The 20952-nt window shown below is 31.1% G+C and overlaps 1 protein-coding gene across 1 annotated transcript in view; it reads left to right on the top strand.

Annotated features, from left to right (window-relative positions):
• Positions 1 to 1070: 1070 nt before the first annotated feature.
• Positions 1071 to 20952, top strand: part of LOC114344696 (peptide transporter family 1-like) — a 142738-nt gene continuing 122856 nt past the window's right edge. The window contains exons 1-2 of the mRNA XM_050658470.1: positions 1071 to 1199; positions 19342 to 19420. Of these exons, the coding sequence (XP_050514427.1) occupies positions 19414 to 19420 (7 nt within the window). The 5' untranslated portion in view covers positions 1071 to 1199; positions 19342 to 19413. The remainder of the gene's footprint in view (positions 1200 to 19341; positions 19421 to 20952) is intronic.

Here is a 20952-nt window from a genome sequence, read left to right as displayed (position 1 = left end):
TGAATGTGGGGAAATACAGAGCGTGGAGCCTCATGAGAGTATGCATACTTTGCCCATCACAGTGCACCCTCGATGATTTATGGCTTGCAAATAAAAAGGGTGTAGACGTAGCCCGATATTGGGCAGAAAAACTGTAGTCGAATCCAGACAAGAAAAAGTAAAGTAAGCAGCCCATAGAAATAGAATGAAATGCAAATATGTTTGTAAACTATTAATTTCTCAGAAAAAATGAACTATGTAATTTGAAATGACAGTATGACTAATATTCTATTGAGTTATGCAATAATATATAGGGTGTTTCCCGAAATATGGAATCGAACATTTTTTCAGAATCTATTGAAAATTTTACAAAAATATTTTTATGAAAGTTGTAGAAATTAACGATGCGTAGAACTATAAAATATTTTTAACTATAGAGGGTGTCTCTAAAATGTCAAAATAACGAGCAACTTTTTATTTTTTATAGAATGCCATTATCTAATTAGTACGATAACGATAATAGATCGGTACGATTAAGTTCTCGAGCGGCCCTTCTGTCCAGCGTTTTTATATTTTATTAAAATAAGGACAGCAACAATTTTATTATATAAGTGGTTTCCACGGTTTCCACACTGTATAATTCAGATTTACGCTGCTTTTTCTTCTTTCTTCACTTTTGGCGTGCATACTGGTGCATTAACCATTACATTTCTTGGTATTACATTTGGTCTTGCTCATGGCAATATGCAATACTGTGTCTATGATATTAATGAATTGAATTTAATGGTATTGGTGAAGTTAAGTAAAACTCAGATAGAGGAGATACAGGACAATAAAGAAAGTTACAACGTTTCTCAGAGTAACAACGGATAATTTTGCAGTCTAGTTTCTCAGGGTTATAAGAACCCAGAAGAGTTATAATTATCGATTTGCGCTTTTTAATTTTTTCACAGATCATAGTTTACTGTAATCAACAGTATCTTGCAGATTTTGATATTGTATCAAATGCATCTTTAGATATAAACTAAGCGTCACGAAAGTTTCTGTCATGTCACGTCATGTTTTCTGTCACTTTGATCGATTTCATGACGGTTTCATCGATTTCATTGACGAATATAAATTTTAAAAATATATTCGAAGCTTATAAAAAACATTAAAACATAAATATTCAGTACAGTCCAGTGACCTCAAAATTAGTTGGTTTGTAAAAAAAATCAGAAGTAAGTATGCCTATTTTGTAATATTAAACATTTAAACGGTGTTAGAAAAAGTCTATTAAAGAATTTGAAATTTCCGTCTTCTGAGCTAAGGTTATAAGTATAAAATTGTTACGATTCGTTTTCATGTGTACCTACTTTTTTGGTATCTTAAATTATAACTGTAAGTTTTATTTTTAGTAATATTTTATTTTTAACAAATGTCTTTCCACATCGATTCCTCCAATATGATTCCTTGTTTCTGTATGTTTCTACACTTGCGAGCAATAAAAATCGACTCAAAAGTAAAATAAGTTATATTTTTTACTACGCTGTTTGGCAAATTAGAAGTAAAATATTGTGAACAGAAGTGATTTTTATTTCAATGACCCCAACATACGCCAGGGAAATAAGGCAAAAATATACTATGTTCGGGACACTTGAGCAGCCAGGTTGCAAATGGGTTTTTTGGGTACTATATACCTAATCCAATACATCATACGTATAAAAATGCCCGTCACAGTTCGGACGAGAATTTTAGTTATTAACAATTAGTTTAAATTTTATTCAATTTGTTTATCCTAAAGAGCTTTTCTTTGCAATGTTATTGTTCAGAAAATAATAACGATATAGCAATTACGTGCAAACCAGGTGAAAGAAGAATAGTTATAGGGGTACCGAAAAAGTTAATGAGCTGTAAACACGTAGTGTCTCGGCGCTTGATATTTTGTCTATTACCAGTGAAACTACCAGTTTTTAATTATAGTTAAAGTGATCAAACTAACTTTAAACTGTAAGTTTTATACTACATACATTATTTAAGCGTATATTTGCGTATTTAAACCAGTTTTGTTAGTTTATATTCCTGTATACTACACCAGTTATTGTAAACAGACACAGGTTTATGGATTATAAACAATTTACCAGTTTTGTTTTTTGCGGGAAACGAAAGTAATTAGTTTCGGTAGTACCGTAAATAAATTATCAATATGTCATCAGATGTTACTATACAGGATGTCCCAGCGAATAAATCTTATTCTACCGCAGCGTCACAGCAAAATTTCTTCCCAGAAAAAGAAAACGCAATACTTTTTAGCGCTATTAATAATACACCACTGCAAGATTATCTTATTTCTTTAGGTAATTTAATAAATCCCAAAAATATCTTATTCTCGTCTCGCCTATCTAATAATCGAATATGCATGTATTTAAGTAGCAAGCAAGCTGTTGAGGATTTTATGACAAACTATGGTTCTATACAGGTAAATGGAGAAACAGTCAGGGCCAGAAGGCTCATAACGCCTGCAGAAAGAATAGTGCTATCAAATGTTTGTCCAAGTATCCCACACGAAGTAATCATCCAAGAATTAAAACATCTCGGCCTAAACTTAGTTTCTCCAATCACTTTCCTAAAGATTAGTGCCTCTCTTCCAGAATATAGCCATATAAAAAGTTTTAGAAGGCAAGTGTTTATTAGTCCGCATAACACGACGATCCCAGATTCAATTCTTCTGAATTATGATAATACTAATTATAGAATATTCATTTCGCAGGATAGTATGACATGCTATATATGTAAACAAATAAATCACATTGCTAGTAACTGTCCAAGCAATAAAAATTCTTCTTCTCAGCCTTCAGGACCATTAACTCCCCCTACTGTTCAATCTTCTGACTCTCCTACCAATGCTGGTAATCAAGTAGACCAAACTTCTAATAATGATCAAAATAAAAATACCGAAATATTTCCACAAGTATCCATACCAAACACCTCTAACTCTACATCAGTGGAAATTATACAGCCCGTTTCTGAAGCAACCCAAGATTTAAAAACTAACGAAAATACTCCACTGGAATCTTCTGCTACAGCCGAAAATATAGAGATAATTTCACAGACTTCACTAGCGATCACGAAAGAATCACCCTGTCTCTCCACCAAACGAACCATAGAGGAAACATTATCTCCACCTGTTGAAAATGTCGTTGATAATCAAACATTTCTTCTTCCTGCTCAGCCTCATAAAACAAAAACTCAAAAGAATAAAAAACCTAAACGCTCATTACCTATCCCCGAATCACTTGAATCATATCTAAGTAAACAATCAACACCGTCCATTTTAAGCTATGACCAATTAATGATGCTTATTGAAAATATTCAAGGCAGCCAATCTCCTATTGAAATTGTTAAAGAATTCACATCTGATTTCCTTGGTCTCGTAAATTTGCTTACCGTCTCTTATCAATATATTCCAGACAGAGCCACAAAATATCGTTTTACAAGGCTAAAAACCCTACTGCTACGTTTTCTCGGTGAAGAAGCTACTACTGAGAGTGAACTCTCTTCAACTGAAACATAACATTCAACTCAATTTTACAGTGGAATGTTGATGGGCTTTTCCATCGCTTACCAATGCTCAATATCATTCAATCAGAACACTGTCCCGAAATTATATGTCTACAGGAAACTAATCCTGTATCTTCTAACCCATATTCGCAAATACATTTTACATGCTTTCGTAAAGACCGAACTAACACAGCTCGCGCAAGTGAGGGAGTTGCAATTTTAGTACCACTTATTTCGACTTTCCCGCAGTCGTTGGAGTTTCACTTATCTCAACAAAATGGTAGAATAGTCAACTTCATTTGGACTCCTTGGAAATGAAGATGCAGACTCAAGTGCGCGTAGTGCAGTGACTGGTGCGGATTCAGAAACGGTATTACAATATGCCCCTAAAGACTTGAAAGTGTTGTTAAAACAATATGTGTTAAATGACTGGCTCGATGAATGGCAAAACTCAAATTTAAAACTTAGACCAATTAAAGACATAGTAAAAAGAGTCAAAACAGTTTATAAAAGTTGTTATGAGCAAGCAGTTTTCAACCGCCTACGACTAAGCCATACCAGGCTTACTTACTCATATTTGTTCTCAAGATCTGAACCACCTATTTGTGAATCGTGTAACACACAAGTAACTGTCAAACATTGAATGCCAAAAATATACACAAGAACGTATTGATTTTAATATCGTATCAAATATGTCTGTTCTGGGTGCCAATAATAAAGAACCAAAAATTTAATTGACTTTTTAAAAACAGTTGGTGTATTCAATAAAATATAACAAGTTTTTGTAGATAATGCATGTAACCTTACCATTGTACTATACTTATATTGTACCACATTTTTGTTTAACCTATGTATTGTTCCGTCGCTAATAACCATTAGGTGGATGCGACTTTTTCTTAATAAAAAAAAAGAATAGTTATATTGTGAAGGTATTTTTAAAAAAAATCCTTAAAAAGTCATTTTTATCATTCCGAAAACATTTTACTAAAGTAGAGTCATTTTTAGCTTATAAATAATTTGAATAACTTTGCTAATATTGACTGTGGATTAAAACTACTTTGGGATTTGAATATCTAATATTTTTACTCGAATTTTCAAAAAAACTTTTCGCCTAGGTTAGTACGGTCAAAGTTAGCCACTTTTTTTATTTAATTCACTGCTACTTTGTTTATAATAATTATTAAGCAACCCAACTAGCGCCATTTTGAATTTCAAGGTATACGCTCTGAGCTTCGCTGGTGTCGCTCCTAGCGGTTACTAATTCAACTTTTACCGGTAATTTTTAAATTTATTATTTAATTGTTATCGCTTAATATTTACAACGCAAAAAAGTAATTAAATTGTAATCGATTTTTTTAAGATTTTTCTAATCATTTTGACGTTCTATTGATAAAATATCAATTTCTTACTTCGGATACTTTGACAATAATCGTGTAGATGGCGCTAAGAGTATAATAGATTATAATTAGATATTACGGAACATTAAAAAAACTTAAATTCAGTATTTAAAACGTAAGTATATTTAAGGTAAAAATATATACCACAGCTTTGACCAACTAATATTGTTTATAATTAATGTTTTTAATTTTAATTTTAAATTAATCACTTTGACATTTATGTCAAATTTCCGGTAAACGTTTACAAACTCGTCACTACTGGCGTTCGCGAATTTGTAAATATCCCCTCTACATACGAACGCTCTGAGCTTCGCTGGTGTCGATCCTAGTGGATTACTATTCAACTTTCACCGGTAATTTTTAAATTTAATATTTAATTGTTATGGCTTAATATTTACAACGCTAAAAAGTAATTAAATTGTAATAGAGTTTTTAAAGATTTTGCTAATCATTTTGATATTCTATTGATGAAATATTAATTTCTTACTTCGGCTACTTTCACATATTTATATCGTGTAGATGGCGCTAATATTAATTTATAATTACATATTACGGAACATTAAAAAACGTAAATTCAGTATTTAAAACGTAAGTATATTTAAGGTAAAAATATATACCACAGCTTTGGCGAACTAATATTTTTTATAATTAATGTTTTTAATTTTAATTTTAAATTAATCACTTTGACATTTGTGTCAAATTTCCGGTAAACGTTTACAGACTTGTCACTACTGGCGCTCGCGATTTTATAAATATCCCCACTACGTACAAGCTCATAGCGTATATAGTTTATGTGTAAAAGTTGGAGTAAACTTTGAATTTCAACAGAGTGGTTAATAAAGTTTTAAAAATGACGTCCTAACGAAATTGATTCGTGGTCGTTGGAGGGGAAATATTAAAATCCGTGCACTCAAAAAATAAAATTGTTTCTTCTGCGATTATTATTTCCGGAGCTTGTTGATAGATTTTAATCACAATTTTTTTAATTTGTATGCACTCGTAGTCTTGTAGAGTACGTTGTATACACATATCCCCACCTAACATTACAAAATGTTAGGGGGAAACCCCTTTATCGCTCAGGGATATGAAAAATAGATTACGACCAATTCTAAGACCTACCGAATATAATTTCATAAAAATCGGTCAAGCGGTCTCGGAGGTGTATGGCTACTAACACTGTGACAGCAGAATTTTATAGATGTAAATATATAGATGCCTATTAAAAAATAGGGGTTGGTGATAGAAGAGTGAAAATTAAGGGTTGTATGCATTTTTTATTGCTAGATCATATAAAATTAAAGTAGACAATTTTGTCCAAAAAAATTTTAAAAAAATGTCACGTGGGCAACCTCCCTTATAACATATGAGAATGAAAAATAGAGTAAAACCTATTCTCAGTACGTATACAAGATATACGTGTAAAATTTCATAAAAATCGGTTAAGCCGTTTCGGAGGAGTTTGGTAACTAACACTGTTAACAGAAGACTTTTATTTGTGTAGAAGTAATTATGAACTAAACAATAAAAGTGGCTAATTTTGACCGTAATTGACTTGGGCGAAAAGTTTTTTTTGAGAATTCCTGTAAAAATACCAGCTTTTGAAATCCCAAAGTAGATTTACTCTACAGTTAATATTAGCAAAGCTATTCAAATTGTTTATAAGCCAAAATTGAGTACTTTAGTAAAATGGTTTCGGAATGATAAAAATGACTTTTTATTCATTTTTTTAACGCTTTGAAAATACAAATATTTTTCTTTCATGTGGTTTCCACAGAATTGCTGTATCCTTATTATTTCTGAACAATAACATTGCAAAAAAAAATGTTTGGGATAAAAAATTGAGTAAAATTTAAACTAATTGAGGAATCGTCTTGAAATTTTTTGGGCATTATATGCACTGGTTGGCCCAACTTTTCATGCAATTTCAAAGTCCTTTGTTCATTTTCTCAAAAGTTAAAGCAAATTTTTTTTTCGAAATTTTAGTTTTATTTTGCAATTAGCCAAGCAACAAACGATCGCACCAAAATTCAAAAACTGGCATTTTAAACCTTTGCTCATTTGCTAAGAGATGAATACTCTAAATAAGATATTTAATTAAGTACCCCATTTTTACCTGTAGCGATTTAAACGAAAAAGCTGCCATTTTTGACCCTTAATTTGTTAATAACCAAAATTCTCGTCCATCCGAACTGTGACGGGCCTTTTTGTATTTATAATGTATTGGGTGTATAGTACCCAAAAAACCCTATTGCAACCTGGTTGCTCAAGTGTCCCGACAAAACCTTATTTCTCTGGACTAATATTTATAAAGTTAGTAACTAAGGGCCGGTATTTCAATAGCTACTTAAGCTTTTGCTTAGCTAAGCCTGTGTCGAAAGTTAAGGAGAAGCTTAAGCTGAGTGCCGTATTTCCATCATTCTCTTAACTAAACTGATGCTCAGCTGTAAAGTTAATTGGTTTGTACCTCTGAATACGTCAAAGTGCCAGAGCTAACTGTTCTGAGGTAAAAACCACTACTGCTGACATTTAATTTTATCTTGCCATCTGTATCAATGTTATTTTTACTTCACTTAATTTTGTGTAAACATGGTACATGTGTTTTTAGTTTTTTTTTTGGCTTAGACTTACCGTCATACTGCCAGACACATAAGGAATACAAGTTATCAAGTTATACAAAACAGGTTTAAAACAAAGATAACAACTAAAAGGTATTAAGTAACACTAAGCTTAACAGCTAAAACAACTAACTACCAAAGGTATTAATTAAAAATGTTTAAGGGAATTATAATGATAATTTGCTGTCTTTTAAAAAGTTAATTAAAGAGTTGTATACATCTACAGAACCAAGTGATAATAAATATAGTATATTCCAAGGAGTTGCTACTTTACATTTTAATAAATCATTTATTAATTTAGATGAGTAAATTGTATTTTTAGAACAACCAAAAAATATATGATCTAAATCACTTTCCTATTCACAATGCTCACATTTATCATTATCCAAAACCTGTATTTTAAATAAATGCTTTGGATAACATGCGTGCCCGAATCGTACTCTAATAATAGAAGTTATGTAATTTCTAGAAGCTCTACAAGACTTGTACCAAGGAAAGGCTATAGCGGGATAAGATGGTCAAAATTGCACCAGGCTCGATTCAGTTTTGGGTTTAGCCATTCGAAAATATATAATTGAAAACTCACTCAGCCAAATTTTCAAGTCCCTAGGTGCACCGGGGGGTCCGCTATGGAAAAAAACGTGTTTTTTTGAAAACATTTTTTTCCAGACGCTGTATTGCTGCAAAAAATCTGAAAAAATTAACGAATGCGTATCTTAACAACACAAAGCTGCCTGATTTTTTTCAGATTTTTAGTTTTAAAATTGAGCGCAGAAACAATTTTTGAAATTTTCAAAAAAAATTTAGGTTATGTTGTAAATTTTTCGCCAACTTTAAAATATTTTTGTTTTGTGTATTTTTTTCCATTCTTTCGAATGGCATAGGCCGTATTATTATTTTCGACGTGGAAAATACCTAAAAATCGAAAAAACTATTTTTTTTTGGCATAACTACTTACGTATTATTTTTTTTTTAATAATAAAATAAGAAAATCTATGGTTTCGTTTTGATTAAAAAATTTTAAAAATATAAATAAAAAAAAAATTTATTAAACGTTAATTGGGAATTATTATTTAAATAAATAATTATTAAATTATTTGAATTACTTAATTGATTAAATAGTGCAACCTAAAGAGTGCAGAGTGTTTAAAGGGATTAATAAATTAATTATTAAAAAGTTACTACACAATCATGAAATTACAAAATTCAAACTAATATAGCATGGTGCAAAGAAAGGAATAAATTCGTTATTTCGTAAACTGGCGACTTTTGGAGAAATACCGAAACGGGTCGAGTGTGATACGAGTGACGTCATCCATCTGGGCGTGATGACGTAATCGATGATTTTTAAATGAGAATATGGGTAGTGTTGCAACTCATTTCAAAGGATATTCAGTTCTCTATTCATTAATATAAACACTAACACAACTATTTATACAGGGTGACCAAAAAAAATTTGAATTAAATTAATTGACATAAAAAGAAGAATTTAAGTAATGTATTTACTTCAAAATATATTTTACTGGTGTTAGAAAACAGAAGAAAATGTTTGAGATATAAACACTGCTTTTCACTTAAATTCAATGTTCAAGCCAGCTCCTGCTAGCCACCTGCCTCTTGGAAGTTTGAACATTTTATTTAAGCGAAAAGCAATGTTTACTTTTCGAATAAACATTTTTTTCCCTTTTCTGAAAGTAAAATATATTTGGAATTAAATAAATTACATACTTTATTTTGTAAATTAATTTATTAAAAAAAAAATTGGTCACTCTGTATAAATAATAAGGGTAATGTTTCCATTGTTTTCAATCTGGTGGGATGTAGAGTAATATTTTTGATGTTATTTTATGTGCTATTAGATTGAAAACTTAGTCCTTTCTACTAATGGTAATGTTTATACTACTGAATAGAGAATTGAATAACCTTTTGACTAACCAAATTATAGTAAAGTCCCAGTGATTGGCTGTGTACCATAGTTAAAAAACTTACACAGAAATAAAAAACTTCGGTTTGTATAATGGTATAAAATTCTATTAAAAAACTTATAAAAAAGTCATCCAAATAGATTATAGAAAAACATCATAACATTTTCTATCTAGTCAGATCTTCTTCAGTGACATTCTGTTTAGTTACTGAAACTATAGCCCGCTAGTTGATATATTATTATGTAGTCTTCAAAATTACATAATTATTTATTAAAACTTTCCATATAAATAGTTATTCATAAAAATGCCAAAGGAAATAGCTTCAGAACAACATTAAAATTAGGTATACTTTTGAAATGCGGCACAATGTCGATATTAATGGATTTTACAAAAAGCTCAAAAGCAGCATGGCTTCCCTGCTGGAAAAACTGAAGGGGTACTTGTCACAACGAGTTCGAGGTCAAGACGGAATTCGGTCTATGTCACTCGTCTTGACTTGTCATTCCAAAAGTATAATTTTAATAAAAATCTTATTTTAACAAAATTATGTAATTTTAAAGACTATATATCAACTAGTGGGCTAGTTTCAATTACTACACAGAATGTCACTGAAGATGATTGGACTAGATCGAAAACATTCTGGATGTTCTTGGATGACTTTTTTAAAAGTTTTTTAATAAAATTTTATACCATTATACAAACCAAAGTTCTTTACTACTATGGTTTTTCAAATAACCGAAATTCTCATTAAAAAAATTCATCGACTACGTCATCGCGCCCAGATGGATGACGTCACTACTAGTATGATATATGCCAAAAAATTACAATCAAAAAATCGACCTCCTTCGGGATTTTGCCTTAGAATCGACAGTTAAATAAATAACGAATTTATTCCTTTCCTTTGCATCATACTGTATGTTAATTTGAATTTGAATTTTGTAATTTCATGAGTACGTACTACGTACAGTCGAAAAAATGAAAGAATACCCATGAACAAACATATAAAACACGCTGTATTTTCCTGTCACTGTGTCACAAAGAAAATTTCCCAGCGCAAGTACATGTAATAATAATTATTACATGTACTTGCGCTGGCCAATTTTTTGTGTGACACGGTGACAGGAAATACAGCGTGTTTTATAATATGTTCGTTCATGGGTATTCTTTCATTTTTTATTACTGTAGTAACTTTTTAATAATTAATTTATTAATCCCTTTAAACACTGCACTCTTTAGATTGCACTATTTAAGCAATTAAATAATTCAAATAATTTAGTGATTTATTTATACAGTGCTAGTCAAAAGTCCGTACCCCCCCTCGTATCTTTTGAACGATTATTCCTATAATAGTGAAATTTGAAAGGAGGAAATAAACGGACGTAAGCTTCTTAACTAGTAATGACAGGTGACGTAATAGTGACAGATGACGTTACAGAGCCACTGTGACCGATAATTTTAAATGGGACCTTATGGCAAGTGATACCTCGCTTGAAAGGTATTGAAAATACCTATTCAGTCATACTAATTTTGTTTGAGTTTAAGCTAATTTTGATGAATAAATGAAATAAATATAAAATTGTAGTTTCGCATTTAATTAATAAAAATTCAAAATTCCGTCTATGATTACTTGTCAAACAGGTTGACGTTGACGTAAAAACTACTAGAGAATTAATAAACGTCAACTTTTTTGACAAAAAATCCATAGGCGGACATTTGAATTTTTATTAATTAAATTCGAAACTACAATATTATATTTATTTAATTTATTCACCAAAATAAAAATCAACCTAAACCCAAAAAAATTAGTATGACTGAATAGGTATTTTAATTACCTTTCAAACGAGGTATCACTTGCCATAAAGTTCTATTTAAAATTATCGGTCACAGTGGCCCTATAACATCATCTGTCACTATTACGTCACCTGTCATAACTAGTTAAGAAGCTTACGTCCGTTTATTTACTCCCTCCAAATTTCACTATTATAGGTATAATCGTTCAAAAGATACGAGGGGGGGTACGGACTTTTGACTAGCACTGTATAATAATTCCTCATTAACGTTTAATAGCACGATTTTTATTACGTAAGTAGTTAGTGACTTCGACGGCAGTACTTGATGAGTGGTTTTTTTGTATCGAACACTACAAACATTTTATTTTTTAAACGTTAAAAAAATTAATTTATTGATTTTTTTATAAGCCTATGGCAGGATACCCTTAAGAGGATCGGAACGTATTTTCGGCTGCAATGCTATTCAAATGGGGATTCATTTTTTTCAAATCCTGAGAAAACTAATAAGTATTTTGGAAAAATTTAAACGCAGAATGAAAGATTACGTTATTAGCGAGGGCCGAAAGTCCCTGAGAACTTCTACAATGTTTATTTTAATAAGTTACAGGGGTGAAAAAACTAAGAGAAAATTTAGTGTGATTTTTAAATTCAAATATCTCATTCAAAATAAACTTTTTATTTATTCTAAGGGACTTTCGGCCCTCGGTAATAATTTAGTCTTTCATTCTGCGTTTAAATTTTTCAAAAATATTTATTGGTTTTTTCAGGATTTGAAAAAAATGAACACAATGCCGTGGTAATATTTTCCAAATCTGTCTTTGTCTTACAACGCACTCAACCGAATATAATATTGTCAGCATATATTGTCAGTCAGACACTGACAATCAGTGACAATTTTAAATATTTGACATTGCATCGGGAATATTTTGAGAAATTGATTAAATATTATTGATATATAGTGTATTTGATAAATAATTGATTTAAGACGTGAACTTAATAAAAAGTTATTTATTGTGTGTTATTTGTGAAAGATCCAAGCAGAGAATACATCAGATATATCCTGTGATCCAAGTATTTTGTTGTTAGAGATGTTCAAAATTGTAAGCGTTCCAAAATAACAACATATTATTAAAAAATCACTTTAACACTTTTCCACTTTTCTCGATTGATTATTAGTTTTTGTTGTACAAATAAATTATTACAATCACTGAAAACATAGTTAGTGAAAAAATTATCACATTTATTAACTGAATCAATAATTTGCAATTATAAAAATAACAGTTATCCAAGAACATTCAAAAGCCATCTCTTTAAATTAATTATGACATTTTCAAGCAGAATGACATTCTAGTAATGTTTACATATCCACACCAGTGTGAATTTTACTACACGTAATTTGCCGTGTAAAGACAGAAAAAGTAGGGATACACGTAAAATATTTGCGAATTATATACCCATAGCCTTAATGGAACGATATTATTATATATGAAATTCAAATAATCGTGCAAATAAATCACTTATTTAAGTATTAATTGTATTACATTCTATCGATAACAACAAAATTTTAATTTTTTAAACGTTGAAAAAATTATTTTTTGACTGATTTTTGAGGCTATTTATTAAAAAAAAAAGTTTTATTAGCTGATTTTGATGGTAAAGGTAAAAATACATACAAAAAGGTAAATTATGATTAATATAGCTTTATGTTGTTGAGGTTATGAGTCAAAACCTTTAGAAAAAAAAACAGTTTTTTCAATTTTTATGTATTTTCCACGTCGAAAATGATAATGATGCCTATATAAGTTGGCGAAAAATTTCCAACATAACCTAAAATTTTTTTGAAAATATCAAAAAAATTTCCTGTGCTCAATTTTGAAGCTAAAAATCTGAAAAAAAAATCAGGCTTATTGTTAAGATACGCCTTCATTAATTTTTTCAGATTTTTTGCAGCAATACAGCGTCTAAAAATAATTTTTTTCAAAAAAACACGTTTTTTTCCAAAACACCTAGCTCTTGGGGATTCTGTTATTTTTTAATCAAAACGAAACCGTAGATTTTCTTATTTTATTATTTTAAAAATATTTTTATTACGTAAGTAGTTAGTGGCTTCGACGGCGGGTACTTGAGGACTGGTTTATCCTGAGTTTTTTCCAAAAACGTGACTAGAAGCGCTTCCTTGCGTACGGCACCAAAGTGCCGAGCTTTTTTTAACCTTAGCGCGCTTTTAAAATCACAATCGCAACAAGCATTTTTATAAAGGGGCAACATTTTCTATTAAATACTACAAAAATTTTATTTTTTAAACGTTAAAACGTTAAAAAAATTAATTTATTGATTTTTTTTATTAGCCTATGGCAGGGTACCTTTAATGGTACGATATTATTAAATATGAAATTCAAACAATCGTGCAAAAAAAATAATTTATTTAAGTATTAATTGTATTACATTCTATCGAGAACAACAAAATATTAATTTTTTAAACGTTAAAAGAATTATATTTTTTTACTGATTTCTGAGGCTACAGTGGAACCTCGATAACTCGGATTAATCGGGACCGCGGCCGATCCGGGTTATCGAAAATCCGGGTTAGCCGGAGAATATGGTAAAAATTAATAAAATACGGTATACTTACAGATAAACTCCGTTAGAATTGAAATAACATGAAATATATAAAAATATGCACAGTACCTACACATCTAAATTACTATAAAAACACGCAACCACAAACGTAAGCAAACGGAAGCGAACAATATACAAGACTGTACTACACACAATACAGTCACAATCGATTGTGATGTTATTTTTATGAACAGTGAAAACTAAAAACCATTGTTTGAAAAATAATTTTTTAAATAGTCTTTTAGTCATTTTATACAATGCTGTTTGAAATATATAAAGGAATACTACAGACAGGTGTCTGTTGTTTCTGCCGGCGAGGCATGTGGCATGAGTCATTTTTACTATCGTATAGTTTAAATCACACAAATATACATTATCTCTCAAATATTATATTACATACATTTTTATTGCTGAAATGTTTATCTGATAATTAACTATGTATTTTGATGGGATATAAGCCACAATTAAATTGAAAAATAATTTTATTAACATTTCGACGCCCAAATCGGGTGTCGTTGTCAAAATACAAAATACTGAAAATCAAAATGTTTATCGATGAAAATCGGTCCGGGTTAGCCGGACTTCCGGGTTATCGGGGGCCGACTTATCGGGGTTCCACTGTATTTAGTAAAAACAGGTGGGGGTTGAGGGTGAGGGGTTTTTGAGCATGCTGTAGGAAAAAAATAAGTTCTAATAGCTGATTTTTATTGTAAATGTAACAATACATATAAAAATGTAAATGATGATTAATTTAGCTGTATGTTGTTGAGTTTATGAGTGAAAAACTTCAGAAAATGTCAAAAAAACAGTTTTTTCGATTTTTAGGTATTTTCCACGTCTAAAATGATAATATGGCCTATGCCATTCGAAAGAATGGAAAAAAATACAAAAAACAAAGATATTTTAAAGTTGGCGAAAAATTTACAACATAACCTAAAATTTTTTTGAAAATTTCAAAAAATTTTTCTGCGCTCAATTTTAAAGCTAAAAATCTGAAAAAAATCAAACTGCTTTGTGTTGTTAAGATACGCATTCGCTAATTTTTTCAGATTTTTTGGAGCAACACAGCGTCTGGAAAAAAATGTTTTCAAAGAAACACGTTTTTTCCCATAGCGGACCGCCCGGAGCACCTAGGGACTTGAAAATTTGGCTGAGTGAGTTTTCAATTATATATTTTCGAATGGCAAAACCCAAAACTGAATCGAGCCTGGTGCAATTTTGACCATCTTATCCCGCTATAGCCTTTGGGAATATCGGGATGAATTAACGAGTATCTATTTTGATTCACAAAAGAGTATTACTGGTAGCTCCACTCCCGATGCAGTGTTGACTTGAAAGAGATTATACTATCAGTCAGTGTTATTTTATGTAGAATACTGGTATCGGATGAAACGCTTTCTTTGGCTAATAAGTCGACATACTCATTATGTTCAAATCCTGCGTGTGATTTAATCCAGATAAAATGTACATTGATTCCTTTGGTTAAAAGATTTTGTTTAATATGTTTAATTTTATAAATGTATGGGCAGTCTTGGATGTTTGGGGGTCCATATTTACCAAGAGATTTCAATACTGCTAAGGAGTCAGACAAAATTATAATATGGGCGAAATCAAATTCAGCTACATATAGTAAAGCTTCATATATTGCAATAGCCTCTGCTGTATAAATTGAAGTCTCCGGTTTCAGTTTGAATTTCTTTTCTATATGTCCCGATGGTATAAAAAAGGCGCATCCAATTCCATCTGCAGATTTAGACGCATCTGTATATAGAGCTATTGACTCATTGTAATTGTTCGTTATGGATAAAAGAATATTTTTATTTAAATATATGTTTTCACTATAATTTGGTACAATTATATCTGTAGGAGAAAATAAAGAAGAGTACGCGTAGTTTTTAAATAAGTCGTTCGTTTTATCTATATTTTTTAAGAGTACTATATTTTGATTATAAGCTTCACACAGTAAGGGAGATTTCTTTTTTTGCCAATATTTATTGGTTAGATCATGGCAACTCAAAGTCACTATTTTTTGGTATATTTTCCACTATCGTCAGATTAAAAACTCGACACGGGAAATATGAGGCACATCTGCACAAATTAGGAATAATTAATTCATCAGTCTGTTTTTGTGATAATGTTTCGATTAGAGATTTAAACCATATTTTCTTGGAATGCAAAATTAACGAGAGATATATAAAACAATTATATTACAATTTACGACAAACACAAGTTCATTTTCCAATTAGTATAGAATATCTACTAAGTTGTCATAAAATGGAAATATTTAAATTTCTCATAAACTACTTGAAAGAAACAAATATAATCATTTAAATGAAATACGTATAAATATAACAAAACTAATAAATTGAGGTAAAAATAAAATAAAAATCTGTGGCTAACGGACTCGCATCCAAGCCATTTTTTCACACACACACACACGTTGATTTTGTTTAGTAGTGCATTACTTGCTGATCCATACAAAACACTACACTACCGTGTTTTTAGTTTATTGTCTATATTTTCTCTGGTTATATTTTTATTGTTATTTTGCATAAGCAATAGATCCGTCTTTGTAATTTTGTTTATTGGATATATTCCTTAAAATGTCAAATTGGAATGTAAGTTTATTTTTGTAAAATAAATATACCTACCAAGCATTGTAGAAATAAACAATTTGCATGTGCCTACACCTTCCAAAAGTAGTAAGAATTTTAATAATGGTTTTAATAGATTATTATTTAATAATCCAATAATAACGTTATTACTTAAAAGTTGGTTTTCAAAACAACTCTATAATTAATAATCTATAGAAATAACCTCAAAAAACAGAAAACAAATTTTAAGCAAAGGCTTAAACCAACTCCCGCGCGAGCTTAAAATTATTTGGTTTAAGCCTAGGCTTAAGCCTCAAATTGAAGTGGAAATACAGGCATCTAATCTTAAGCAAAGGCTTAAAGTAAGCTTTGGCTTAAATGAGATTGGAAATACCGGCCCTAAAGAACATAACAAAGATAACGTAATATTTTATGTGAGAAAACGAAACACCGTATGTACCTAATGAACATAAAAGTAAATGAACATTAAAAGTCAAAATTAATACAGAGTATTTCCTCCTCTGCGTTGTGTTACACTTTCCATGCGAGATCCTAAGGACCTTATTAAGTTTCTGACTGATTGTTGAAGAATCGCTTCCCACTCTTTATCTAATGCAGTTTTTAGCTCTGCTACTGTTACTGGTGATGGATTACGGACCCGAACCTTGCGTTTGAGCTCATCCCATATGCATTCGATGGAATTGATGTCCGGACTTGGAGGCCAGTCCATTGTTGTTGACCAAATAATCGTTCATAATCCGCGCTTTGTGACATTTATGTGACATTTAGCGTTATCATATCATGTATTAGCATGAAGTTGTCGCCTATGTACCAGGTGTAAGAAACAACATGGTCTTTGAGAATAGCCGTAATGTAACGATCAGCTGTTAAACACACTTCGCGACTACTACCGGGCACGAACACAAGTTCTGTTTTTCCTTATAAAGATATTCTTCTTCTTTAAGTTCCATCTTCTATCGAAGGTTGGAAATCATCATGGCAATGCGGACCCTGTTGACTGCCGCTCTAAATAGCTCTGCACTACTGCATTCGAACCATTCCCGTAAGTTCTTAAGCCAGGATGTTCTTCGTCTTCCCACATTTCGCTTTCCTTGGATTTTGCCTTGCATAATAAGTTGTAATTATGAGTATTTTTGCCCTCTCATCACATGTCCCAAGTACTCAAGTTTTCGTCTTTTGATAGTATTATTTCCGGTTGATTTTCTATCCTTCTAGTTACTTCCACGTTCGACATTCTTTGAATCCATGATATTCGTAGGATTCTTCTGTAACACCAGAATTCAAAGGCGGTCAACTTATTCCAATGTACTTGTTCCAACGTCCACGCTTCCAAGACATAGAGAAGAGTAGAGAACACGTAACATCGAAGCATCCTTAGGCGTAGTTCTAACCTTACATCCCGACAACAAAGAAACTTTTTAAGTTTAATGAATGATGCATGTGCTATTTCAATACGTGTCTTAATTTCTTTGGTTTGGTCTACATTTGATGTTATCTATGTTCCTAAGTATTTGTAGTTATCCACACTCTCAATCACAGTATCTTCAATAGTTAATTGGATGTTTACGTGTGCTGATTTAGTTATGATCATGCATTTAGTTTTCTTTAAATTCATCTTCAGTCCGTACTCATGACGGCGTTCATTAAAGCGTTGCATTACGTTCTGTAAATCATTGTTGTTATCTGTTATTATTACTGTATCGTCTGCAAAACGTAAGTTGTTCAAAACTTCTCCATTGATAGATATACCTTCTATTGAATTTAAGAGCGCTTCTTGAAATACCGCTTCTCTGTAGACATTGAAAAGTAGTGGAGACAGCACGCAACCCTGACGGACTCCTCTCTGTATTTTGATATCTTGGGTATCCTGGTTGTCAACTCTTACCTTGACAGTTTGATTTCAATATATATTAGATATAATTTTCATGTCACGACTGTCAATATTTTTGCTTATAAAGATATACCACCCCCGAAACCATATACGAACCACCTCCATAGCTCACTGTTTTGACACTGCAACACTGGGCAAATAGTTCTATCATTGCTTAACAAGCACATTCGACTCTCATCAGATAATAAAACTCTGCTCCATTGGCCAAGGTCCCAATTGACACGTTCTCGGGGAAACTGAAGTCGAGCTTTTTTCTGACGTGCCTTCAATTTGGGCCCTCTGTTAGCTTGTCTGGGAGTAAGCAGCCTTAAGAGTAAACAGTAGCGATCAACAGGTAGCAAAAACGCGTTCTAAGATTGCGGGTGTAATTTTGAATATTTTTTCGAGATATTTGGCATATGTATTCGTAATATAATAAAGAATGACGGTACAGAGCCCAATTTCAGAAATATGTTTGAAGCCCAATTTGAAAAATATATTAATATGTGGAAATTACTCTGTAATTAAATACAATATTAAAAAAACGAGCCTGTACCGCCATTAAGAAGAACAAAAAAATACACTTTCTTCAAATAAACTTTTTTATCCGATGCCTAGATTTTCTGTCATTTTGGAACTACTAATGAAATAAAAAATTTTAATAGTTCCAAAATGACATAAAATCTAGGCATCGCATAAAAAAGTTTATTTGAAGAAAGTGTATTTTCTTGTTCTTCTTAATGGCGGTACAGGCTCGTTTTTTAATATTGTATTTAATTACAGAGTAATTACAAAGTAATTACAGAGAAAAAATAAAATTGATTAATCTCCTCCTTTGGCATTGAAATCTTATTTAGGTCTTCATGAGTGGTTAATTGGAGAAGTGTATTTTAGAAAATTATTGGTCACAATGAACGAACTTCCAATGAAATCCCCAAAACAAATATTTTGTTTGACATATACATATAAGAGACATATTTTTCTGTTGCAGAAAATTACTTACCCTAAGGCAGTATTCTTTATAGTTAGCAATGAATTTTGCGAACGATTCTGCTACTATGGCATGCGAGGTAAGTATATTTAAAAACTTGAATAATTTAGATAGGCTACAATGTTTATATGTATAACCTCAATACAATCCCATACAGTAAAATCTCGATAGACCGTACCTTTATTTAACGAACTTCGGATATGACGGACAAAAAATCGGGTCAAATATAAAAAAAAATTTGGACGTAAAAAAATATGAAAAACCGAATTCTGGAAGAAAAATCAGCAAGAACAGGTGGATCTCGGCACTGCTTTGCGCTAACGCCGATGGATCGCATAGACTGACTTCCCTAAATTGTTGGCAAATCTCGTAAACCTAGTATAGAGTTTTAAACCTTATAGAATTTTAAAAGGTATGCACCATCTGCCTATTTCATTGTTTCATATTATAGCTCTAAGAAGGCATGGTCACCTCAAGTGTTTTCAAAAATTATTTTTTTCTAAAGAATTTGTACCTGCAGTAAGAAAATTTCAAGAGAAGAAACTGGGAATACTGCCGGAAGAGATTAAATGTTTATTGATTTTAAACAACGATCCTGATTATCTCTCTGAAAATATTCTACGTTCAGAAGATGGCAACTTTAGTTTGTATGTTTTTGCCAAAAAATACAACATCGCTTGTTCAACCTATGGATCAGTGAATGATTTTGGTAACCAAACGAATATATCGCAGAAAGTTTTTAAACTAAGTAATGGTTGTATTGCATGATAAAGATAATGCGGTAGATACAAGAGGGCAGCATACCTTGCATATTTTGGTGTAATTTTTATTTCAAAAACGTTCTGTGTGATAGCCCGAAACCACGTTTTTAATATAAATATACCTTTTAAAAAGGAATTTACTTTAATTTATTAAATGGTAAAGCAGTAACGATTAATTTTATCTTGAGTGCTAAATAGGGGGAGATATTCACGATTTTTTTTTACCAAAAAAGAGGAGCCAACTTTTTTTCAGCGTAACTCGCTTATTTTTGCTGCTAGCTAAACTTTTGTAAAAAATTAAAATAAAGCTTTTTTAAACACTTTAAAAATGTTAATAAATTTTTCCCAAAAATTGTAATTTTTCGGTGATTTCACGTTGAAATATTCGATTTGGAATAAGACGAATAAGAACATATTGTTCATGAGCTACAACTTTGTTTTTACTCGGTTTATAGACTTTACTGATACACCCTTTTTTTGTTTTTTTATAAGCTACACGTTTACTAAGAATATTTTTTTCGATAAAATATATACTTTTGAGTTATTTTCGAAAAACCGTCTGAAAACGTCGTTTTTTGTCGAAAAATAAACATTTTCAATCGCAAATAACTCGAAAAGTTAGTATTGACTTACATAAAAAACTCTATAAAATGAAACATACTTATAATCAGTCAACTTATCCATTTCATTTATTCAACTTTGAAGTGGAGGGTAAGTAGAACCTAAATCAAAATTTTCATGCAATTCGGAGTTGCCCCTGAAAGTTACACTCCAAAACGGTTATTTACTGGGCTACCTGTAGGCTATTGGGTTTCACTGAGCGACATTTGATAATATAAATAAACAATTG

Source organism: Diabrotica virgifera, chromosome 8, assembly GCF_917563875.1.
Source record: "Diabrotica virgifera virgifera chromosome 8, PGI_DIABVI_V3a".
In the NCBI taxonomy this organism is placed as follows: Eukaryota; Metazoa; Arthropoda; class Insecta; order Coleoptera; family Chrysomelidae; genus Diabrotica; species Diabrotica virgifera.
The sequence above is the reverse complement of the archived record's forward strand: the minus strand, read 5'-3'. Positions and strand labels throughout refer to the sequence as shown.